General features: G+C 46.4%; 1 protein-coding gene across 1 annotated transcript in view; it reads right to left on the bottom strand.

Annotated features, from left to right (window-relative positions):
- Positions 1-21,140, bottom strand: part of trpm2 (transient receptor potential cation channel, subfamily M, member 2) — a 93,610-nt gene that overhangs the window by 68,513 nt on the left and 3,957 nt on the right. Inside the window, exons 4-13 of the mRNA XM_030342818.1 lie at positions 13,155-13,311; positions 12,611-12,801; positions 12,274-12,335; positions 11,949-12,149; positions 9,903-10,005; positions 9,096-9,217; positions 7,298-7,663; positions 6,848-6,970; positions 6,599-6,728; positions 2,553-2,698 (exon numbers count right to left, since the gene is read on the bottom strand). Of these exons, the coding sequence (XP_030198678.1) occupies positions 2,553-2,698; positions 6,599-6,728; positions 6,848-6,970; positions 7,298-7,663; positions 9,096-9,217; positions 9,903-10,005; positions 11,949-12,149; positions 12,274-12,335; positions 12,611-12,801; positions 13,155-13,311 (1,601 nt within the window). The remainder of the gene's footprint in view (positions 1-2,552; positions 2,699-6,598; positions 6,729-6,847; positions 6,971-7,297; positions 7,664-9,095; positions 9,218-9,902; positions 10,006-11,948; positions 12,150-12,273; positions 12,336-12,610; positions 12,802-13,154; positions 13,312-21,140) is intronic.

Raw genomic sequence — 21,140 nt, 5'->3', positions numbered from 1 at the left:
TGAACCAAGCAGTAGGCTGGTCTCATTACTTTGGTAAAACATGTTTAGTTTAATGATTATGATTTGGAGAACATACTGATGTGGAATTTGATTTGTCCTTTTGTTTATCTTGAAGGTTATCAACCTATTCTTCCTCTGGAATTCCACTTTATATGCCATCAACCTGCTACTACACCTTCCTGAAAAATACCCAAATGTTTCAAGAACCATCAAATCCATCTGAAAGAAAATAAATCGCCAGAATGGAACAGAGTTGTCCCTTTGAATTCTTTATGTTGAACAAGCCATTTTCAAGTTTGGGCAGAGCTGTACTTACCGGCTGTTTCCCAATGTGAAGGCTGCAGCCTTGCTAGGACGCGTCCTTGCTAGTCGCGTTCTATGGAGATGAGACTAGAGTGCTAGCTCGAGTGCTTCCTAGCGTTTGTAACGTTCAGACTTTGGAACGACTTGCTAGTGCGGAAGCGCTTCCGCTTCCGCTTTTTAATACTGCGTTTACGCTTGTAAACACATGTGCGCTTATGAATAAAACATGGCAGCAATCAAGTTGATCGATATTTATTTGACTTGTCTGTTATGAATGCGGTCATGTCTCCTTCGCATGGAGCCTCTTTGAGGAAGTCACAAAATCTTTGTTGCGGTTGATCGAATCGTCTTAATTAAAAAAGAAAAATCCATTAAATTTTTATAAAACTAAGTGAAATCGTCTGAGAACTTAATTCATGCATCACATTTACAGTATGGTTGATTACTATTATGCAGGGGAAAAAAGACAAAGAAAGTGATGAGAAACATGTATTTATTTGGATATATTATGTAACTGATCTGATTCATTCATATATACCTACAATCTACCAGTGCTTTGAACACATAAGTATATTATATAAAATACAATTATATACGTTCATTACAAATTACAAACATTGCAAATGATCGGTGGTGCATTTATTTGACAACATGTTTGTGGGTCACACTTAGGTGCACAAAAGCACTTAACAAAAGCCTCAGTTTGCTGGGCTGACCCTAAAAAAAAAAGATTAAACACAAACATAAATAGGTATACATAAATAATGTAATCTTGTGAGCGAGTAAATTTACATTGTTGACACCATAGCTACGTCCATGCAAAATATAGCAACGTATCAATAAGTTGCAAAAACGTTTGAAAAGTGGCACAGGTCTTTAAGCTTGATTATTTGCATTAACATGATGAATTTATAAAAACCAATACGGCACAAAATATTTCTGAAAACTTTAATATAACTTCACTTACATTTGAACGTGTACTGCTTTCCCTCTGCCATTTTTTATATCCCATGCAGCGTGTGAACGCAGTGGATTGTGGGTAGTTTTGGCTCGTCTAGGATGCAGCGATGCATCCTTGAAAAATCTCGGAATTCTCAAAAACAAAGGACGCGAAAATGGCGCGGCTTTCGAGTGTCCTCAAAATTGGAACAGTGCTTGTCGGCGTTCTATGACGTAGCGTCCTTAAAAGGGTGGCCGTTGAGCATGTTTCCTTGACATTGGGAAACAGAACACATCTGGATAACTTGACAGGTATATAGTATAATATAAGTATCAAACGTTAAATACAATATAGATACATATCAGATATTATACTACTCTATCTATTTTCAGGAATGGTCTGACTTTTGACTCTATACTGCCACCTCGATTTCCAGTGGTATTGCTCCGTTTCTCCCGGAGCACTCCGGATTCATAAACTCAGCGGCGCAGACCCATTGACCCATGAAACACCTCCGGGACCGGATGAAACGGTCCTTATACGTATCTATCGTAGGGTGTGAATGGGCCTTTAAACATCTCCCAATCAGTGGTTTCAAAGCAGTCCTGAAGTACAGCAGTGGCCCCCTCTGGCCACACACATACCTGCTTTAGAACCGGCTTGGTGACTTTCACCCTTGGTCTGTAATGGCGCATTTCCGAGGGTGCGTGTCGGTTAAGGATGCAAACTGACACTGATGTGGTCTGAGTTGCCGATGTGGTGGAGGGGGGGAAGCCTTGTGAGAGCTTTTGAGTGAGGTGTAAACCAAGTCCCACCTTCTCTTTTGGGAAAGTTCACGTGTTGAACGAGTTGAATTGGGGTAGAATAATGTTTAGATTGCGTAATTTTGTTGTAATTTCTCTAATAACCATGACCTGTCTGTTAAATTAAACCCTACTTCGTACCTTTTAAAGCCCTGCATGGTCCTACTCCTGCTTAAATCTCAGACCTCATCTCCCCTTACAAACCAGCAGGCCCTTTAGTTCCCTCCGCTGCTGAGTCAGTTGGTGTTTTTAAAAAGAGACTCACCTGACTAAGGCTCTTGCATTGAAATGAGAAGGTGAATTGCATAATGATCAGTACAGCACTTTGGTACCAACCTAGTTTGTTTTTTAAGGCACACTAATAAATTTGCACTTCAACTCTACTTGCCCACAAGAGAGCATGAGAGTCAAAGGTCCGAACAGGCAGCGAGGTAGACCATGAGCTGGCTGGGTTGCATCCTCAACGCCACCAGGAAGGTGGGAGCCCGGGTTCAAGGGGAGGATACCTGGACTCCGTGGTGGGCTACAAAGCCCTTGTCATCTGCCTCCAGGGCCAGCCTGATGCAGGTAGTCCGGCCCCAGGACGGGGACACCCGGATCAGCAGCTTCTGGGCCCGCTCCTCATCACAACTGTGGCACTCACTGAATACTCCTGTACACGCACACACACACACACACACACACACACACACACACACACACACACACACACACACACACACACACACACACACACAATGAAAGCCCCCCAATTCAACCACCAAGTGTGAAGCTCCTTTCCCAACTAGTGTTGTTGAGTATCTATAGTGTGGTAGTGGACCTATAGCGCGGTAGTTGACCTATAGTCTCGTAGTAGGCCTATAGCAGAACAGTAGTGGACCTATAGGGTGGTAGTGAATCTATAATGGACCGCTAGTGAGGGTGCGGTTTGACTCTGCTCAGTTACGGCTCGCGTTTCCACCGCCCACAGTACCCTTATGGTAGAGCGGGTTTTAAATCAGATGGCGATAGCCGCGGCAGCTACGTAAACATCATGACCTCAGAGCAGCCCGACACAGTGTGACATGCTAATGAATCCAAGGAAAAAGAAAAATGCAACGCAATAAACAAAGAGCAACAATGTAGGACGTCCAAGACCGACGTCAAACTTTTGCGCAACATTTTCTCGCCGTTGTCCAGAAATACCTTGCAGGTACTGCGCTTCTTCGCTATTATCTCCCTGTTGCACGACTGACGATTATTTCGACCAATCGACGGACGGCGTTTTAAGCTCGAACTTTTTGGCACCCTTTCAGACGTCTCAGTATCCCAACGGAGGAGTAATGCAAGCTGAATACGGCTCAGTCCGGATCTCGCCCACTTTTGGTGATGGAAAGGCGAACCGTGCTGCACCTTTGCACACAGAAACCGACCTGCACCCGCCGGTGGAAATGCGCCAATATTGTGGTAGTAGATCTTGAGTGGACCTATAGTGTGGTAGTTGACCTATAGTGGTCGTATAGGGTGGTATTGGACCTTTAGCGTGGTAGTAGACCTAAAGGTTGGTAGGGTCCTATAGCATGGTATAGGACATATAGAATTGTAGTGGACCTATAGGGTGGTAGTGGACCTATAGTGGATCTATAGCGTGGTAGTGGACCTATAGGGTGGTAGTGGACGTATAGGATGGTAGTGGACCTATAGGGGACCTATAGGGTGGTAGTGGACCTATAGGGTGATAGTGGATCTATAGCGTGGTAGTGGGCCTAAAGTGGACCTTTGCCTTACATTCACACTACATGCGTCCATCGAAGGATGACCAAGGGCATGTCTGACGTATGGGGGAGTAATCTTTGTAGACACAGCCTGCAGCCAATCAAATCGCTCCCCGCTTAAAGGGCAACTTCACCCATTTCACATAAGCTTTGTATTTTTAGAACCCCCCGCATATTTTTGAATGGTCTAGCATCATTCCCTTGTTTTCTGGAGAGACTGGAGAGATCCGTATCGATCTCCAACACTTCCTGTTTTCAATGACGCAATATGACGATTTTTGCGTACAAGAAAATAGGAAGTGTAAGAGGGGATGATTCTCGTAAGACTACAACCACTAGTCCCACCCCCCTCTAGGGGGTGGGACCCACTGACGCTACAGACCTATTGCCAGTGGGTGGGACTTCACCAGCAGAAACTAACATCCACAGCGTCTGAAGCTAAGATAACAGAGGCTGTTGATAAAACTGAAGTACATTGGCGGAGGGTACTGGATCTGACATAGAAGATTGCTCCATGCAAAAGTCAACCATTTCGAAAGAAATACAAACGAGGACTACCGTATTTTCCGCATTATAAGGCACACCGGATTATAAAGCGCACCTTTAATGAATGGCCTATTTTAGAACTGTTTTCATATATAGGGCGCACCGGATTATAAGGCGCATAAAATAGAAGATACTGCAGTCAAATGTTTGACTGGGGTTGCGTTATGCATCGACTAGACCAAGCTGTGCCAAAGGGAATGTCAACAAAACAGTCAGATAAAGTCAAACTTTATTAAGCGTTCTGACAACTCCGGTCACTCCCATGGTAACGATGTTCAAACGTTACTGTGCATATTAACAATATCTCATCAATATCTGATCAATATCAATATCTCTTAACAATAAGCTCACTTTTTCAGTTCATTCCCCGTCTACGAATCCCTCGAATTCTTGTGTGTCCGAATTGAACAGTTGGGCGAGTACGGCATCCAACATGCCCGGATCCCTCTCGTCATTATCCGAGTCAGTGTCGCTGCTGTTGCCTGGCAGTTCAGTGATTATTCCTGCCTTCGTGAAAGCTTGGACCACAGTTGAGACTGTTATATCAGCCCAGGCATCCACGATCCATTGGCAGATAGTGGCGTAAGTCGCCTGGCGCTGTCTCCCCGTCTTGGTGACTTGGTGACGTGATGTTTGCCTTCTTGGCCCCGTCCACACAAAGCCGATTTTTTGGGTGAAACCGCATAATGCTATGGCCACACCAAACGCGTGTAACGTGTCTAACTTGACGCTTGATCATTGTGTGTCACAAAAATGGTTCAACGCGCCAACGAGCCTGTGGCTGCTCTGGATTTAGGAGTCCGAGGTAGGAAACCCAAACGCCGCCGTCTTTGGGTGCATGATAGAGTTTAGATCGGGTTAGATTAAATAATCTCGGATATAAATAACAATAATCGGGTTAAATAACTTCACATGGTGTGTCTGGTGTGTTTCCAGCATTCGTAGTGTTGATCAGCAGATAGTCCGCCAAGACATTGAGGTTGCTTAGCAACCAGAGACGCTGTCCATGCAAGTGAATGGAGCGTTCCCTCTTCGTCATAACTATCAAACCAAACATCCTTCACATTCAACGAGCGAACATTATGAAAGTAAAATGCACATTTCTCGCTAAAAATGTTTCCATAAACGCATTTAATGGCGTAACTATGTTACTATTTCCACCCAGAATAAAGAAAGATGTCGGCCGTATGCTTCTGTGCAAGCGTCACTACTCTCTGCCAGTGACGTCGGGTCAAGCTCCACGCTGATTTGTTCCATTAGTAGATGGAACAAGGAGGTGTCCGATAGGCGGAGATGATCAGCGGGAGTGGCCGCCAGCGAAGCTGTTCATGGTGGGAGTTGTTGTCTTCAATCCACAAGCGCCAAAAAGTCACTTTCTGCCTTTTCTCGGTCAAGACGGCACAAAATTAGAATTTTATTTTATTATTCGACTACATATAGGACCCAATTTCAATACATATTCATGCCTCCACCGGTGAAATGCTCCTTTAAAGTTGGCTTTTTCCTGCCTCTTCCTGCTTGTTAACAATTATTCGCCAAGGCAAAGTGAATTATTACTATTAATTACTTTCCACGGAGCCTGAGGTGAATAATTGTTTTCGTATATACTACACGACGTGAACACTGCCGGGTTTATTTGTTTTTATTAGCATGACGAGACGACCATCACGCACGCTCCCCAATATCCCGAGATAGCGAACCAATCCAGTTGCGCCATCTTAGGAGGTTCACGTGTAGCATACTAATTGTTGTTATCGAAAAATGGATCACGTAGTCGCAAAGAGAGTGTTGCCCCTGTACGTGTACAGGGACTGGTCAAACATAATTGGGCGATTGCCCACAGCAATGATAACTTTCTCCTCCATTTTTAAATCCCCCGTTGCCGGCCGGTTTTTTGACATGTGCTTTTTGACATCCACGTGTTTTCCCGGTTGTATCACAAAGGAGATGTCATTTGACAGAGTCCAAGTAGCGTCACAGTATTATATTTGCATAACCGCGATCTGCTGCCCGGAAAGTTGAACATCTCTAAACTTTTCACGCAGGCCATAGAGCCGACAGAACGGACAGACCCACAATGCATTTCTACAGTGCCCCATGCAAAGTCAATGAGATCCGTCGACGGACGCATGTATTGTGAATGTAACGTTAGTGAACCTAAAGCTTGATCGTGGACCTATAGAGTGGTAGTGGACCTATAGTGTGGTAGTTGACCTATAGTGTGGTAGTGGACTTATAAGGTAGTGGTGTACCTATAGCGTGTTTCTCATAGATGTTGGCTAGCTCCATCATCTGTTCCGTCTCCTCTGCATCCTTGACCTCCTCTGCCATCTTCTTCAGGATCTTACTGGCTGCCAGTGCAGCACACATGCAGTCTTTACACTGACAACACACACACACACACACACACACACACACACACACAGATAGTCATATACCTTCTGACTCATTAGCGTGCACTCACACACACAGCCGTGGTGCATGCTGGGTATTGTGATCACCTGTTCCCAGCCAATTTGGGCTAGCTCCCTGTTGTTCTGGAGCACGGCCCAGAGGAACAGGTCCGTGCCCGGGTCCCTGGGGGCCTCGCTGGAACCCTCCCCGCCCGCCTCCTGTGGATCTATCTGGACCAGAACATCACAAAAGGAAATTAAATTTGAGTCTGTGTTTGCAATGATTGTATACATGTTTCGTACATGTTTCATGAACGGTCATTTACTATTTACCAACCCATCCATTAAGCAGCACGTAACATTTTAGAGGGCATGTCATTCAGGAGCAGGTAGATGGGTGTTAGGGCATCCTCCTCAGGGAGGCCTACAGGTAGACTGCAGTCATTGGGCTTTCAACTCAGAACCTTTGGGTCATCGGGAGTCCAACACCATAGCATCCTATGGTGGCGATAGAGAGCCTCAGATAGACGAACACATGAGTGATCACAGCAGACTCACGGTGATGGAGTATTCGTCGCGGCCCTCGTTGCTGACGCCCTTGGAGGGGTAGATGTGCTCGGTGAAGCTGCCCAGCAGATGGCGCACCTCCTCCGACACGTGGCTCATGGAGATCCGGGCACCGTGGTCCGGCGCAGCCCGACCCCGCACAAAGAGGCCCTGGGGCCCGCTGCGGGCCCCTCTGTGCACGCGGCGCACCGTCTGGCTGAGGAAGAAGCAGCCGGGCAGGTGGTTGTAGAGGTCGCACAGGGCGTCGTCCTGCGCCAACACGCGGCCCAGGCTCACCCCGTTCTCCAGCAGCAGGCGCACAAACTCTGGCTTCAGGCCCGTCAGGGAGGAGAACATGGCCTGCTCCAGGTCCCTGGACTGGGGAGGAGAGGGATGAGAGGGACACGTAAGAGGAGGACGTGGCCTGCTCCAGGTCCCTGGACTTGGGAGGAGAGGGAGGGGAGGGAGGAGAGGGACACGTTAGAGGAAAACATGCCCTGCTCCAGGTCCCTGGACCAGGGAGGAGAGGGACACGTTAGAGGAGGATATGGCCTGCTCCAGGTCCCTGGAGTGGGGAGGAGAGGCACACGTTGGAGGAGGACATGGCCTGCTCCAGGTGGGGAGGAGAGGGAGGTATGGCGACACATTAGTGCCATAATTCACTTATGTGATAAAAGATGCATTCGGGCGTATTATATTATTCCACACGCGTAGATATTAACTGCGAGCGCGCAAATGATCTCTGCGCGAGCAAAACAGCCTCTCGCGCGCGCAAATTACCTCAGCACGCGCAAAACACCCTCTCGCGGGCGCAAATTACCTCAGCGCGCGCAAAACCTCTCGCGAAAGATGTTTTTACGCTCTCGCTCGAATTTATTTTTGGCACTATGGGGGAGGGAACCAAGGCAGGGCGGGCTTTCCTATGATTGGCCGTTTCTGAAGCGCGATATTTGATTGACAGCCCTCCTCGGCCCTCCTCTCATTCAATTCTGAATTGTACAGTAAATGGCTGAAACGATAGTTACGTATTGTAACTCCAGATTCTATGAGTATAGGCGCAGCCTTTTAAGTGTCGGCCTCATTGTCCTTTAAATAGCTGAAGAAAAGCTGTTTATTGGGAGCAGAACGTCCGCCGGCGCCCGACTATATCTGCGAAATGCGGACGTCGTTGAGGCACGCCGCACGCGGACGTAATTGAGGCCCACGCTGTTGGTGGTCGGGGATTACACATTTTTCAGTGCTACGGCTGACGCCTAGGGATAACCCAATAGCGATAGCCTTTAAAGGCTGCGCCTATACTCATAGAATCTAGAGTTACAATAAGTAGCTATCGTTTCAGCCATTTACTGTACAATTCAGAATTGAATGTGAGGAGGGCTGTCAATCAAATATCGCGCTTCAGAAACGGCCAATCATAGGAAAGCCCGCCCTGCCTTGGTTCCCTCCCCCATAGTGCCAAAATTAAATTCGAGCGAGAGCGTAAAAACATCTTTCGCGAGAGGTTTTGCGCGCGCTGAGGTAATTTGCGCGCGCGAGAGGCTGTTTTGCGCGCGCTGAGGTAATTTGCGCGCGCGAGGGGCTGTTTTGCGCGCGCAGAGATCATTTGCGCGCTCGCAGTTAATATCTACGCGTGTGGAATAATATAATACGCCCGAATGCATCTTTTATCACATTAGTGAATTATGGCACTAATGTGTCGCCATAGGGAGGAGAGGGAGGAGAGGGAAACGGGAGACCTAGGCCAGTAAAAGCTCTTTGAAATAGCAAACAGCAGGTAAGAAACACATTTGGCTGGAAGGAAGTGGCTCACCTTCCACTGGCTCTCCTCCGTGAAGATCTCCGTCTCCGCTATGTCCACCCTGTTCCAAGCCACAGCCAGCTCCAGCTGCCTCTGCCAGCTGTCCCTGGCCCCCGTCTCCTGGTTCCTGGAGACTACCAGGGGACGCTAGTTACCACCCTATGCTATGCTAATGTTTTTATACCCAGCCTTTGACTAGGAAGCAATTTTAGTGGGAAACTAGGATATGCTGTCAAATTACCATCCTTTTCAGTTAGCTTAACCTGCACTTCATACAGTTCCCAATTAGAATCCTGTAGTAGCTTTAGGTGTAGCTACAGTTATATATCTATCATATATAGTTATAGAGCAGGATTACCTGACGGGGCGACTAGAGTAAATAGCTGCAGTAGGCAGTTACATAATCAAGGTTTGAACTTTAAACTAAAAAAGACACTTAAGAGGTTTGGCTACGTCCGTCTGACGCTGTGGGACGGATCAATGAGCACCACAAAGATGGAATGTGCACTTTATATCGACTATGAAAATGAAAGGTAAGATTAGCAGGAAATTTGATCTTAGAGCCCATCATTTCTGGAAAGGGAAATATGAAACTAAACGGATAGAACAGAGTTTATTTTTTGCAGTTACTCCTATTAAGAGTTTGATCCATAAACTTGTCATTGACAAATGACAACCAAAAGGAAAATGTTGAAAGGCCTGACAAATGAATGGAACAAAATGACTAAACACGATCCACTACATTTCCATTAAGGAAACCCAACCTCTTCTTCCACTACATCTGTTACAGAGTTCAGCTGACTCAGAGGTCCTTGGTACCTTTGAGGAGGGCCAGGAGGATGGCCACGTCCAGTTCTCCGTGCTGCTCCTCGCTTATTCTGAACACGGTCAGCAAGTGAGACATCCTGATGATGTCCTGAATCTAGCAGAGAGAAACATCAGAGGCTTAATACTTTATTACATTGAGGGCCTTTAGCAGACGCTTTATCCAAAGCAGCTTACAATAAGTACATTGTCAAAGAAAGACAAACAACAATATAACGCTGTCGGTACAGTGAGGATGTTCATAAAACAAGTGGCAAGCACTAACAATCAGTTGGTTAACCTATTCTCCGCCTAATACAAAGATAGCTAGGATAAGATGCTGCACAATTGTCTAGTATATATAAGCACATAAGCTACCCCCACATAGCCACAAGGAAGCAGGATCGAACAAATAAGCTGCATTACCGCCACAAGGAAGCAGGATCGAACACATAGGGCCCTATCTTGCATCCGGCGCGATTGACTTAATCACTGGCGCATGTGTCGTTGCTAGTTTGCAACTGGCACAGAGCGTTCTTTTCCCTCCTACGCCACGCGTCGGTAAATTAGGGAATGATCTTGCGGCCCAAGGGGCGGTTCGGCGAAAGGAGGAGGTGTGTTCTGGCGCAAACGTTCCCTGGTGCTATTTTGCAGTTTCAGAAACCACTTGCGCCACAAACCAGGAAATACCTGGTTTAAAGTCAGTGGCGCGTTGTTCAGATGCTATTTTAAGGGCGCATGCATAATGTTGCTTGTGCAAGTCACGCATACACTGCTTCTCTCATCTACCTAGCCACACATTCTTTGTAAATTATTTGGGAAAGAACAGCTGATACAGCGGTAATAAGTTGTACTTTTAAATCAATGCATCTGCAAACACCGTACAGCAAACAGATATTTTCTTGACACAGACATCATGTACATGCCCATAACTTTTAGGATTGATGAGTATTTGATAGTGAGAAAACATTGTTTTACCGCGAGTGAGTGTTAGAAAGATTGAAACACGTAACGCATAATACAGTCCATGAAAAATGTATATTAACGGGGCACACATTTATGCATATTAGGAACACAAGTCGATAACGATAATGCATACAATACTGATAAGAAACGTCTCATCGGAGACTGCAGACGCGCTGTCAAAATATCAACTTGTCAGATTCAAAGGCACTCGTGGCTCTTAAAGGGGATGGGAGCCCGCACTCTCATTGATTTATTGCACGTTATGTTCAAACCACACCTACGGTTAATTAGGCTACTTCAGACCAACCCTTTTTAGATTTGCGCCAGGCGCAAGAGTCATTTTTTCAGCCGGTAAAATAGCGACATCTCCGTAGAACCGCCCACAAAGCAACTCGCGCTTGGCGCTTCTCACTTGCGTTTCAGACCGTTCAAATAGGGCCCATAAGCTGCAATTACTATGCATAGCCATAAGGGGAGCAGGACCAACATACAAGCTGTGCTAACTACTCCAGCCACAGAAGGCAGCGTCTTTAAGACAGACGCGGAAGCCGGAGCCAATACGTCACATAGGCCGCGCCTACTTGATACAAACGCGGAGCGGGAGTCAGAAGGAGGTCAGAAACCCATGGCAGCCCCGTTGGTAGCCCCGTGGCTAGAAGACAGGTCAGCCGTGGGTCGCTCCACACGCGTGTCAAATACAATTCCCCTCCTTTTGTTTCATAGTTACCATACCGAAATACTTAAATAAAGTGAGTTAAAAGCGATCCGGATGGACTACTTTCTTCAAGAACACGGCACAATGCACTACAAAGTACTATTTTTTTAAGTGTGAACTTTAGTTATTTGTACACTTACTAAAGTGTTAAGATGAAATTGTTGTGCCTGCGAGATTGCATGAGGACTTCAACTCAAACGTAGAAGTGTTTCTGTTGTATCTGCTGTTATTTTATGAATTAGGATTTTACCGAGTAGGCTACTGTTTACAGGATGCTACCGTTCAGCCCTTTGTAATCATTATTTTGCCACGTTCAAAGTATGCAGCCCTTCAGTCATCTTCTCTGCGAACAGTGTGGCCGGACTTAACTCGGTCTGTACCTTCTTGGTCCATTCTATGATCTTCAGGGCAGAGAAGGTGTTGTACTCGCTGCCGAAGAACTTGCTCATGAGCTGGTGGATGAGGGCGATGGTAACGCGAGCCAGGGGCCACCCCGCCACCTGGGCGATCACGTCCGCAATCCTCCCGGAGCCCTCCAGGATCACACAGGGGGTCCCGTTCAGCATGGCATTGAAGATGGTCTGGAGGAGAGAGAGAGAGAGAGGGAGGTGAATACAAAGAGAGAGAGAAGGTTATACAGAATGAGAGAGATGGCGCAGATAGAAATGGCGATAGAGAGACAGAAAGGCAGACAGTATGACTTACGTTTAGAGTGCCCGGCCCGCCGTCCAGAACCACACACACCACCGGGATCTTCAGACCGCTCTCTGAAGGACACACACACACAGACACACAGATATACACGCAGATATAGACACACAGATATATATACACACACACACACACACACACACACACACACACACACACACACACACACACACACGCATTGACAGATATACATACATATATACACATACACACAAATACATACACAAACACAGAAAGAGAGACGATACCAGACAAGACTAGATGACGTAAGTGAGAGAGCTGTGTCTCCTGATGTTATGTGGAGACACATTGAGGTCACCTGACATCTCACCTGAGTTCCCCAGGGGCTTCTGGGAGATTAACTTCTCCAGGCGGCTCCTCAGCTCGATCTCCACGCCGTAGCGCCCGTGGGTCCCATCGTCCACCAGAAGGAAGTGGCTGTGGTTGTCGTCCAGGCAGGTCAGCCGGCCCTGGCCCTGCACGTCCATGGAGTACCTGGCCAGGTGGAGCCCCTGGGGGTGGGAGGAGGAGAAGGAGGAGGACGAGGAGGAGGAGGGGAAGGAGGAAGGGGAGGAGGTGGAGAGGACGTTTGGTAGAAGATATACAAGAAGCAAAGGTAGATATACAAGGAAAAAAGTAGGAAGTCCAATATAAAGGAACATAACTGGTCCTTTACATTGGAGGTATATTTGACATCATGATTGGATTGGATAAAAGTGCACTGCTAAAACTACATGTATATATTTGAATACTCTTGTATTTCCCTAGTCAGAGACCCTACAGATAACGACACACAGATTTAGATTTGTTTGTTCCAAACAGACAGAAAGCCCTGATATTTCCCTCCTGTGTCCCTGGTTCCTCCTACCTTCTGCACCAGTGCCTGCCGGTTGTGAATGGCCCCCCAGGAGGCCATCCCGATGGCCACCATCTGGCCGTGGGTGGACCTGCTGCTCAGGGCCTGGTCCCTGACCGCCTGGCCCACGTACTTCATCACCCCCGCGTGGCTGCCCCCCGTCATTATCCACGCCCCTGGAAGGAGCGGGGGGGGGGTAGGACGAGGCGGGTCAGGGTGTGAGAGAGGTTCTGCTCAGAGACCAACGTCCACCGTCTGACCTGAAGGTCCCCTGAACAAGATGCTCTTGATGACGTCTGGAACTCAGTGTGAGTGGCTTTGGAGGAAATCGTCTAAATGAATCATTTATTTCACACATTTTTTTTAATTGTTTTCCCCTGCACCCCATCAGTTAGAAAATGACACTGAACAGAAGAACATAACTTATTCGACACCTTTGGAAAGGCGTTATTCTGACTGGTCAGATAGTGACAAAGCTGTCTGTTAGTCCTACATAGCAGACTGAAGCTATGAGTAGCAGACTGATGAGTAGAAGGCCGCTGCTCTGCGCGTCGTTTCCAACCCAGAGTCCAACAGCAGTTTTTCTGTTAGCAGAACCAATGCAGTGAATCTATATGTTTATATTTGGTGTCAAATTACTGATTTCTTAAATAAGATATGATAATGTACAGCGAGCTCGTCGTTATCAAGGTGGAGGGTCAGGCAGATAGGTGCATCCATACATAAGAATTGTGGGTTTATACGTACAAGCATGAAATTTGGCACAGTCATATATAATAGTCTAATGAATAATTCCAGATATGGAGCCACCGCGAAAACGTCCTATGGTAGCCATGGCGGCCATTTTATAAAATGGCAGTTTTGACCGCAAATATGTTTTACCAGACGACACAAATGCTTCATTATGTTCTTATGAAATTACTCTAGATACACATATAGTGCCATCATTTCAATCACCAAATGATCACAACTTCAGGGCTTAAGTTTAATTTTTCAAAATGGGGGGATTCCCGTCTTAAGAGCTCCACATAGGGGGAATTTTTAAAGTTTAGGGGGGATACTACTTGGGAGCTTGTGAGTCTTACATTTGGCCCCCAACACTCATTTAAGGGAATCTCATCATTAAATTCCTTATACAAATGTCCTCATGTGCTATTATTTTAACAGTCGTGTACTGCACTCGGTCTTCTGCTTTATCTTTACTCAGTTGAAAAATTAAGAATAGAAGAAGTCAAACACTTTGTTTTCAATGAATTCATTAACTTTTAATCCTTTTACATTTTTGCGTTAGCCTACTGAACGCTCATGGAAATAATTGCCAAGAACAGCACATGGGTCGTGTACAACTTTTGAGAGGGAGAGAGCGAGAAGGAACAAGCGTGAAGGGGTTCTGTGTGCCTACGCATGCGCAAAGGCGCGCGCACTAGCGCGCCTTTGTGTTTGTCGCCACTAGATCAAAGATTGTACAAAGGACCAGTGGCGTCTTTGCATTAGGGGCCAGTGGGGCACGGCCCCACCAGAGAACGCTGCCGTGCAGGGCACGATTATACTTTTCTTTTCTTTTTTCAAAAATGTCATTGAGCATAATTTAATAATACATTAATTGTTAATAATTAATTACATGTCCGCAGTTTTAATTTGATGAACGCAATTGTTGTAGTGTAGTAGTTGTGTGTGAAATAGTTCTTTGCTCCGTCTCGTGACGTCTGTTCCGCTCGGTGGGGCACAGCCGAGATGGCCCCGTCTGCTGCAGTGTAGAAAACTGGTGATGTTGCGCGAGCAAGCGCGTGCGCAGCGCCCGCTTCTGTTTCGGCGGTGGGGCCAGAAGTTTAGTGCCCCCAAGCTCTTCTCATTGGCTGATTTGTAGAAAGGGCGGGGTTTACGGCGGGAGCCGATCAGATCTTGCTAGCTGGCTAACGTAGTTACTGTTACAGTTACTGTTACAGTAAATAACAACAAATGGACGTTTCATTCATTAAATGATGAATCGTGTTGAGTATCTGTCTCATGTGAGATTTAGCACTTGAACAGAAGTTGGAGATAAAACGTTTGGGACCACATCGCCCGACGGATTTAATCATTATTCAAGAGGGAAAGGACAAGAATAGATCGTTCAACCAGGAGGGGTTCAAGCGGAAAAAAATGCTTGTGTTTCACCTCAGCCACACAAAGGAGACCAGACAGCACTGTCCTTAAAGCACAGGTAATTACCATCTTAGCCCAAACTTACTTAAATTTTCACCCAGGATTATCGAGGTCTGAATAGGCAACCACTCTATCACGCTAGATTCATTGTTAATTGTACAGTATGGTGGCCTGCAAACTTAATGCAACTTAAACCATACTTCTTCTTTTTTTGGTATATTGTGAGTGGTGGCTTTGTATATTGATTGCTGTGTAAAGGGTGTGCGCCGTTGTGTTTTTATTGTTGCCACGTCGTTGTTGTTGAGTTTTGATATTGTGAGATCTTGAACGCTGCCATTTGGTGGTGCTATTGCTATGATAGCCTAATATATGTCGTCAGATTCGCGTTTGAGTGATGGCATTATTCAGCTGCAATTTTGGTCCCCTCTGTCACTTGCTACTGTTTTTTTTGTGATGGTAGTAATATGTGGTATTTCTGGATTGCGTTATAATATTTTCCTGCATGGGCCCCACCAGAGTTTCCAAACCAAAATCGCCACTGCAAAGGACAGATGCACCACCGAAATCGGAAGATGGTTTGTCAAGTGAAGTCAATAGACCCGAATTCATACACGCCGTCACGTTCTTATACATTTATCAGACAACAAGGTGAAATTTGTGCGGGATTGATATGCTGGCCTGAGTTGCGGGATATGAAAAAAATATATTATATATACCGGTATATATAATATCCGCCATCCCGCGCTGAAATGTAAGCCCTGATCAGTTACTTAACAACAAATATTTTCCAAATAAGGCTTCAGGTAGAAGTGTCTGTTCCTCAGCTTTCCTTGGTGTTTTGACATACGCGCACTGTCAAGCTCGCGCAGCTGTGTGTGGGATGGGCGTGGGGGACGCTTTGCCATGGCAACGGGGGAAAAAAACGTTCAAGCGCCAAACCAGCTGCGAGGATTCCCACCTGTGTAGGCCTATTATTAATTATTATTATTATTATTATTATTATTATTATTATTATTATTATTATTATTATTATTATAGCAGCTAGTGAAGTACATTTCCCTAGGTAAAATAATTCTGGGCGGATATTGAAACTACGGCGGCCGAAATTAGACTATAGGTCAATTATGTGGGAAATATAAATTCTGATCCTATTTCAGATAGTTGAAGTTAATGTGCGTTGCTGTGGGTTAATTCGACCTAAATAGAATAATGAATTAGCTATGGGCATCTGATGGTTCAACATGGTTCCATCAGGATGTTTGTGACATAAAATAACACAGATTATCATTTGTATTTTCAGGTAGTTGTAGAGGTGGTGGTTAGTTGCTTGTAGGTGTTGGGAATGGAGACATGTCCAACAGTTATCAGCTAGTGGATCCACTGCAACCTGGACCATCAAAGGCGCCGGTACAGACGGATTGGAACAAGTGTGTTTTGTGCCAAACAATCACACCAGAACGTTTGCAGTGCCCAACAGAATCAAAACGGCACGATGTTGGAGTTGGTTATTCTACCATTGCCTCCAGAATCAGACGTTTCAATGATCTTCACAAATTACCGATGCCACTAGAATTAGGACGCCTTGATGACGGAAATGGCATTGAAGCTACGTTTCATGAGAGCAATGCCAGGTGGCACAAATCCTGCCATACAAAATTCAATAATACAAAATTACAACGAGCAGAAAAATGGAAATGCACACAGGATTGCGACTCTGATTCAAGATTCAAGATAATTTATTGTCATTTCAGCCATATACACAGTATACAGTGAAATGAAATAGCGTTTCCCAAGAACATAAGGTGCAACATAGAGCGACAATAATTACAAAAAATCAACAACAACAACAACATGCTACATATAACTGCAAACCAGTAAAGTGACTGTGTGGAATTTGTAGTGCGGGAATATAAATATAAATATGACTATGTGTCTGAGTAGTGCGGGAATATAAATATGAATATAATAAATATGAATATAAAGCAATAGTGCAATAGTGCATAAACCAGGGGTAACAGAGATGATCAGATCTGTCCCTTAGAGTTGAGGAGTCGGATGGCCTGGGGGAAGAAGCTGTACTGTAGTCTGGTTGTGGCGGACCGGATGCTCCGGTACCTTCTGCCAGACGGAAGGGGGGAGAAGAATTTGTGTGAGGGGTGGGAGGGGTCATCCACAATGCTGGTTGCCTTGCGGATGCAGCGAGTGGTGTAAATGTCTGAGATGGTGGGGAGAGAGACGCCGATGATCTTCTCAGCTGTCCTCACTACTCGCTGCAGGTTCTTGCGGTCAAGTTTGGTGCAGTTTCCGAACCAGGCAGTGATGCAGCTACCCAGGATGCTCTCTATGGTCCCTCTGTAAAAAGTGGTGAGAATGGGGGGTGGGAGGTGGGCTCTCTTCAGCCTTCTCAGGAAGTGGAGGCGCTGCTGGGCTTTCTTAACCGTGGAGCCGGTGTTGAGGGACCAGGTTAAGCTCTCGGCCAGGTGGACACCAAGGAATTTGGTGTTCTTCACGATCTCCACCGGGGAGCCATCAACGTCCAGCGGCTCGTGGTCCCTCTGTGCTCTCCTGAAGTCAACAACAATCTCTTTGGTTTTGTCTACGTTCAGGGACAGGTTGTTGACTTTGTACCAGGTTAGCAGTTGTTTCACCTCCTCTCTGTAAGCTGACTCGTCGTTCTTTTCTATCAGACCCACCACGGTCGTATCGTCGGCGAACTTGATGATGTGATTCGAGCCGTGTAGCGCCGTGCAGTCGTGCGTCAGTAGTGTGAACAGCAGTGGACTGAGCACACAGCCTTGATGGGCCCCTGTGCTCAGAGTGGTGGTGTTGGAGGTGTTTTTCCCGATCCGGACTGTCTGGGGTCTCCCCGTCAGAAAGTCCAAGATCCAGTTGCAGAGGGAGATGTTCAGGCCCAGCAAGCCCAGCTTCGTGATCAGGTGCTGGGGGACGATTGTGTTGAATGCTGAACTGAAGTCTATGAACAGCATTCTAACATATGTGTCCTTTTTTTCCAGGTGGGTGAGTGCTAGGTGGAGGGTGGATGAGATGGCGTCATCGGTAGAGCGGTTTGCTCGATACGCAAACTGCAGGGGGTCTAGAGTGGGAGGCAGGAGGCTCTTTATGTGCCTCAGGATCAGCCTCTCAAAGCACTTCATGATGGTAGAAGTGAGTGCTATTGGGCGGTAGTCGTTGAGGCAGGACACAGGTGACTTCTTCGGCACAGGGACAATGGTGGTAGTTTTGAAGCACGATGGGACGTTGGCACTGCTCAGGGAGATGTTGAAGATGTCCGTGAGAACATCTGCCAGCTGGTCTGCACATCCTTTGAGCACACTCCCGGGAATGTTGTCTGGGCCAGCAGCCTTACGCGGATTCACTCTGCGCAGTGACTTTTTCACCTCAGCCGTGGTCAGACGTAGCACTTGTTCGTCGGGAGAGGGAATGTTCTTCTCCGCCACCACATCATTTTTTGCTTCAAACCGGGCGTAGAACACGTTCACGTGATGCTACTACATCCAAGAAATACACTCGTCAAGTCGCTCATCATGAAGTGCCAGCATCGGATGTCTGTTTTTTATGCGAAGATGCGTCGACTTCCGAACCAATCCGTGAGGCATCAACTTTTCGTCTAGACTCCCGCGTACGAAGATGTGCATCAGAGCTGCAGGATGAGAGGCTACTTGCAAAATTGAGTGCTGGGGACATGGTCGCACAAGATGCTAAATATCATCCAAGGTGTCTTGTTTCACTTTACAACAAAGCTACATCGTAACAAGATAAACAGAAGATAGACACAACTGATAAAGTCAACCATGGGATTGCACTAGCCGAGTTGCTGTCATTTATAGATGAAACAAGAATGGATGAAGAGCATGCCCCTGTCTTTAAACTTGCAGATCTCGTCAAACTTTATTCTAATCGTCTAGACCAACTTGGAGTGGGACAGCATGTCCGACCACATAGCACAGAGTTAAAAAATCGCATCCTGGCCCAATTCCCAGACCTTACGGCTCATAAGGAAGGGCGTGATGTACTACTTGCATTTGATAAAGATGTAGGACCTGCCCTCCGTAAAGTCTGCAAAGAAGACTACGATGACGAAGCCATATGTCTTGCAAGGGCAGCGAAGATAGTACGGAGAGATATGTTCCAAACTGAAGCTACATTCACAGGTTCATTTAATGAGGACTGCCATGTAAAATCAGTACCTCAGTCACTGTTGTCTTTGGTGGCCATGATCCTCGATGGCCCCAACATCAAGTCTCAATCAGGTGAAGGTGTACCCCAAGCAACTCTCAGCACAGCCCAGTTGTTGCAGTACAATAGCTCCATCCGTCGCAGAGCGGGTAGTACTACTGTGCGTCACCACAAAGACAGAGAAACCCCATTGCCCATCTACGTGGGACTCACAGTCCATGCAAGGACTCGGAAACGTGACCTCATTGAGATGCTGTTTGACCTCGGACTGTCCATCTCCGATGACCGGGTGATGACAATCTCCACATCCATGGGAAACAGAGTGTGTGAGCAGTATCACCGAGATCAGGTAGTGTGTCCACCCAATCTACGGAATGGCTTATTCACAACGGCAGCGGTTGATAATATCGACCACAATCCGAGCTCCACAACGTCGACAGATTCCTTTCACGGTACTGGGATATCACTATTCCAGCACCACAGTCAGCATAATAATGGGACAGACCGCAGGGAACACAGCGTCCTTGAACAGCCATCAACTACCACTACACTGTCAGAGCTCCCAGAGTCCTACACCTGTGTTCGTCCGCTGGTGTTACCTCGGAAGGATCCTCCACTCCCAAAGGCTGATGGTCCATTGAAGAGTGATGGGCAGGAGATCATCCAGGCATTGCACCAAGAGTATGGGTCCGTACCTTTAATACTTTAAGATGATACCATGTCTAAGAACCTGATGCAATAACATTATTGTTGTACCATGAGTAAATGTTTGATTGTTTTCTGACAATTTTAATGTACTTGCTTAACTTATAGGTGGCTGGATACTGTGAAACAGAGGTATCTAGAAATTCCACAAAGTGACAGTAACTTATCATGGGCAGCCTACCATGCCAGTAAGGAGTCAGGACAAGATACTCTGCCGGCGATCACAGCACTACTTCCCCTCTTTCCGGACGACTCCAAGTCCATTGGTACGATACGGCACTCCATGGATGTGATTAAACAAGCTGTGATGGAAGTCAACCCAGGACAGACACCAGTGATCACTGTGGATCAACCTCTCTACACCATCTCCAAACAGATACAGTGGACTTGGCCATCAACATACGTGGAAGATTATTTCGTCATCATCTTTGGAGGGCTGCATATAGAGATGGCTGGACTAAAAGTGATCGGAGACTGGCTGGAAGATGCTGGCTGGGTGGAAGCCTTGGTTCATGCCAGAGTTGCTTCTCCTGGAACTGCAAATTTATTTCTGAAGGCATCTCATGTTACAAAAACCAGACATGCGCATCAAGTGACAGCAAGCAGCTTATATATCCTACTAACAAAGTCTTATGCTCATTACACAGAGTCTCTGGAGTCTGAAAGCCAACCTGAATCCTTTGATGACTGGTGTGGTCAACGAATTCGAGATGTGCCACAGTTCCAATTCTTGCACATCACTCTTCAACTGGAACTCCTCCTCTTAACGTTTGTCAAGTCACTGAGTACAGCAAACTTCCCCCTGTACATTGACAGCCTCACACAGCTTGCACCATGGTTTTTCAGCATGGACCACACCAACTATGCACGATGGGTGCCGGTCCACATACGAGACATGATGAGTCTTAGCAAGTCACACCCAGAAATTGCTACTGAATTCACCAATGGCAAATTCACA

This window comes from Gadus morhua, chromosome 20 (genome assembly GCF_902167405.1).
Source record: "Gadus morhua chromosome 20, gadMor3.0, whole genome shotgun sequence".
NCBI lineage: Eukaryota > Metazoa > Chordata > Actinopteri > Gadiformes > Gadidae > Gadus > Gadus morhua.
The sequence above is the reverse complement of the archived record's forward strand: the minus strand, read 5'-3'. Positions and strand labels throughout refer to the sequence as shown.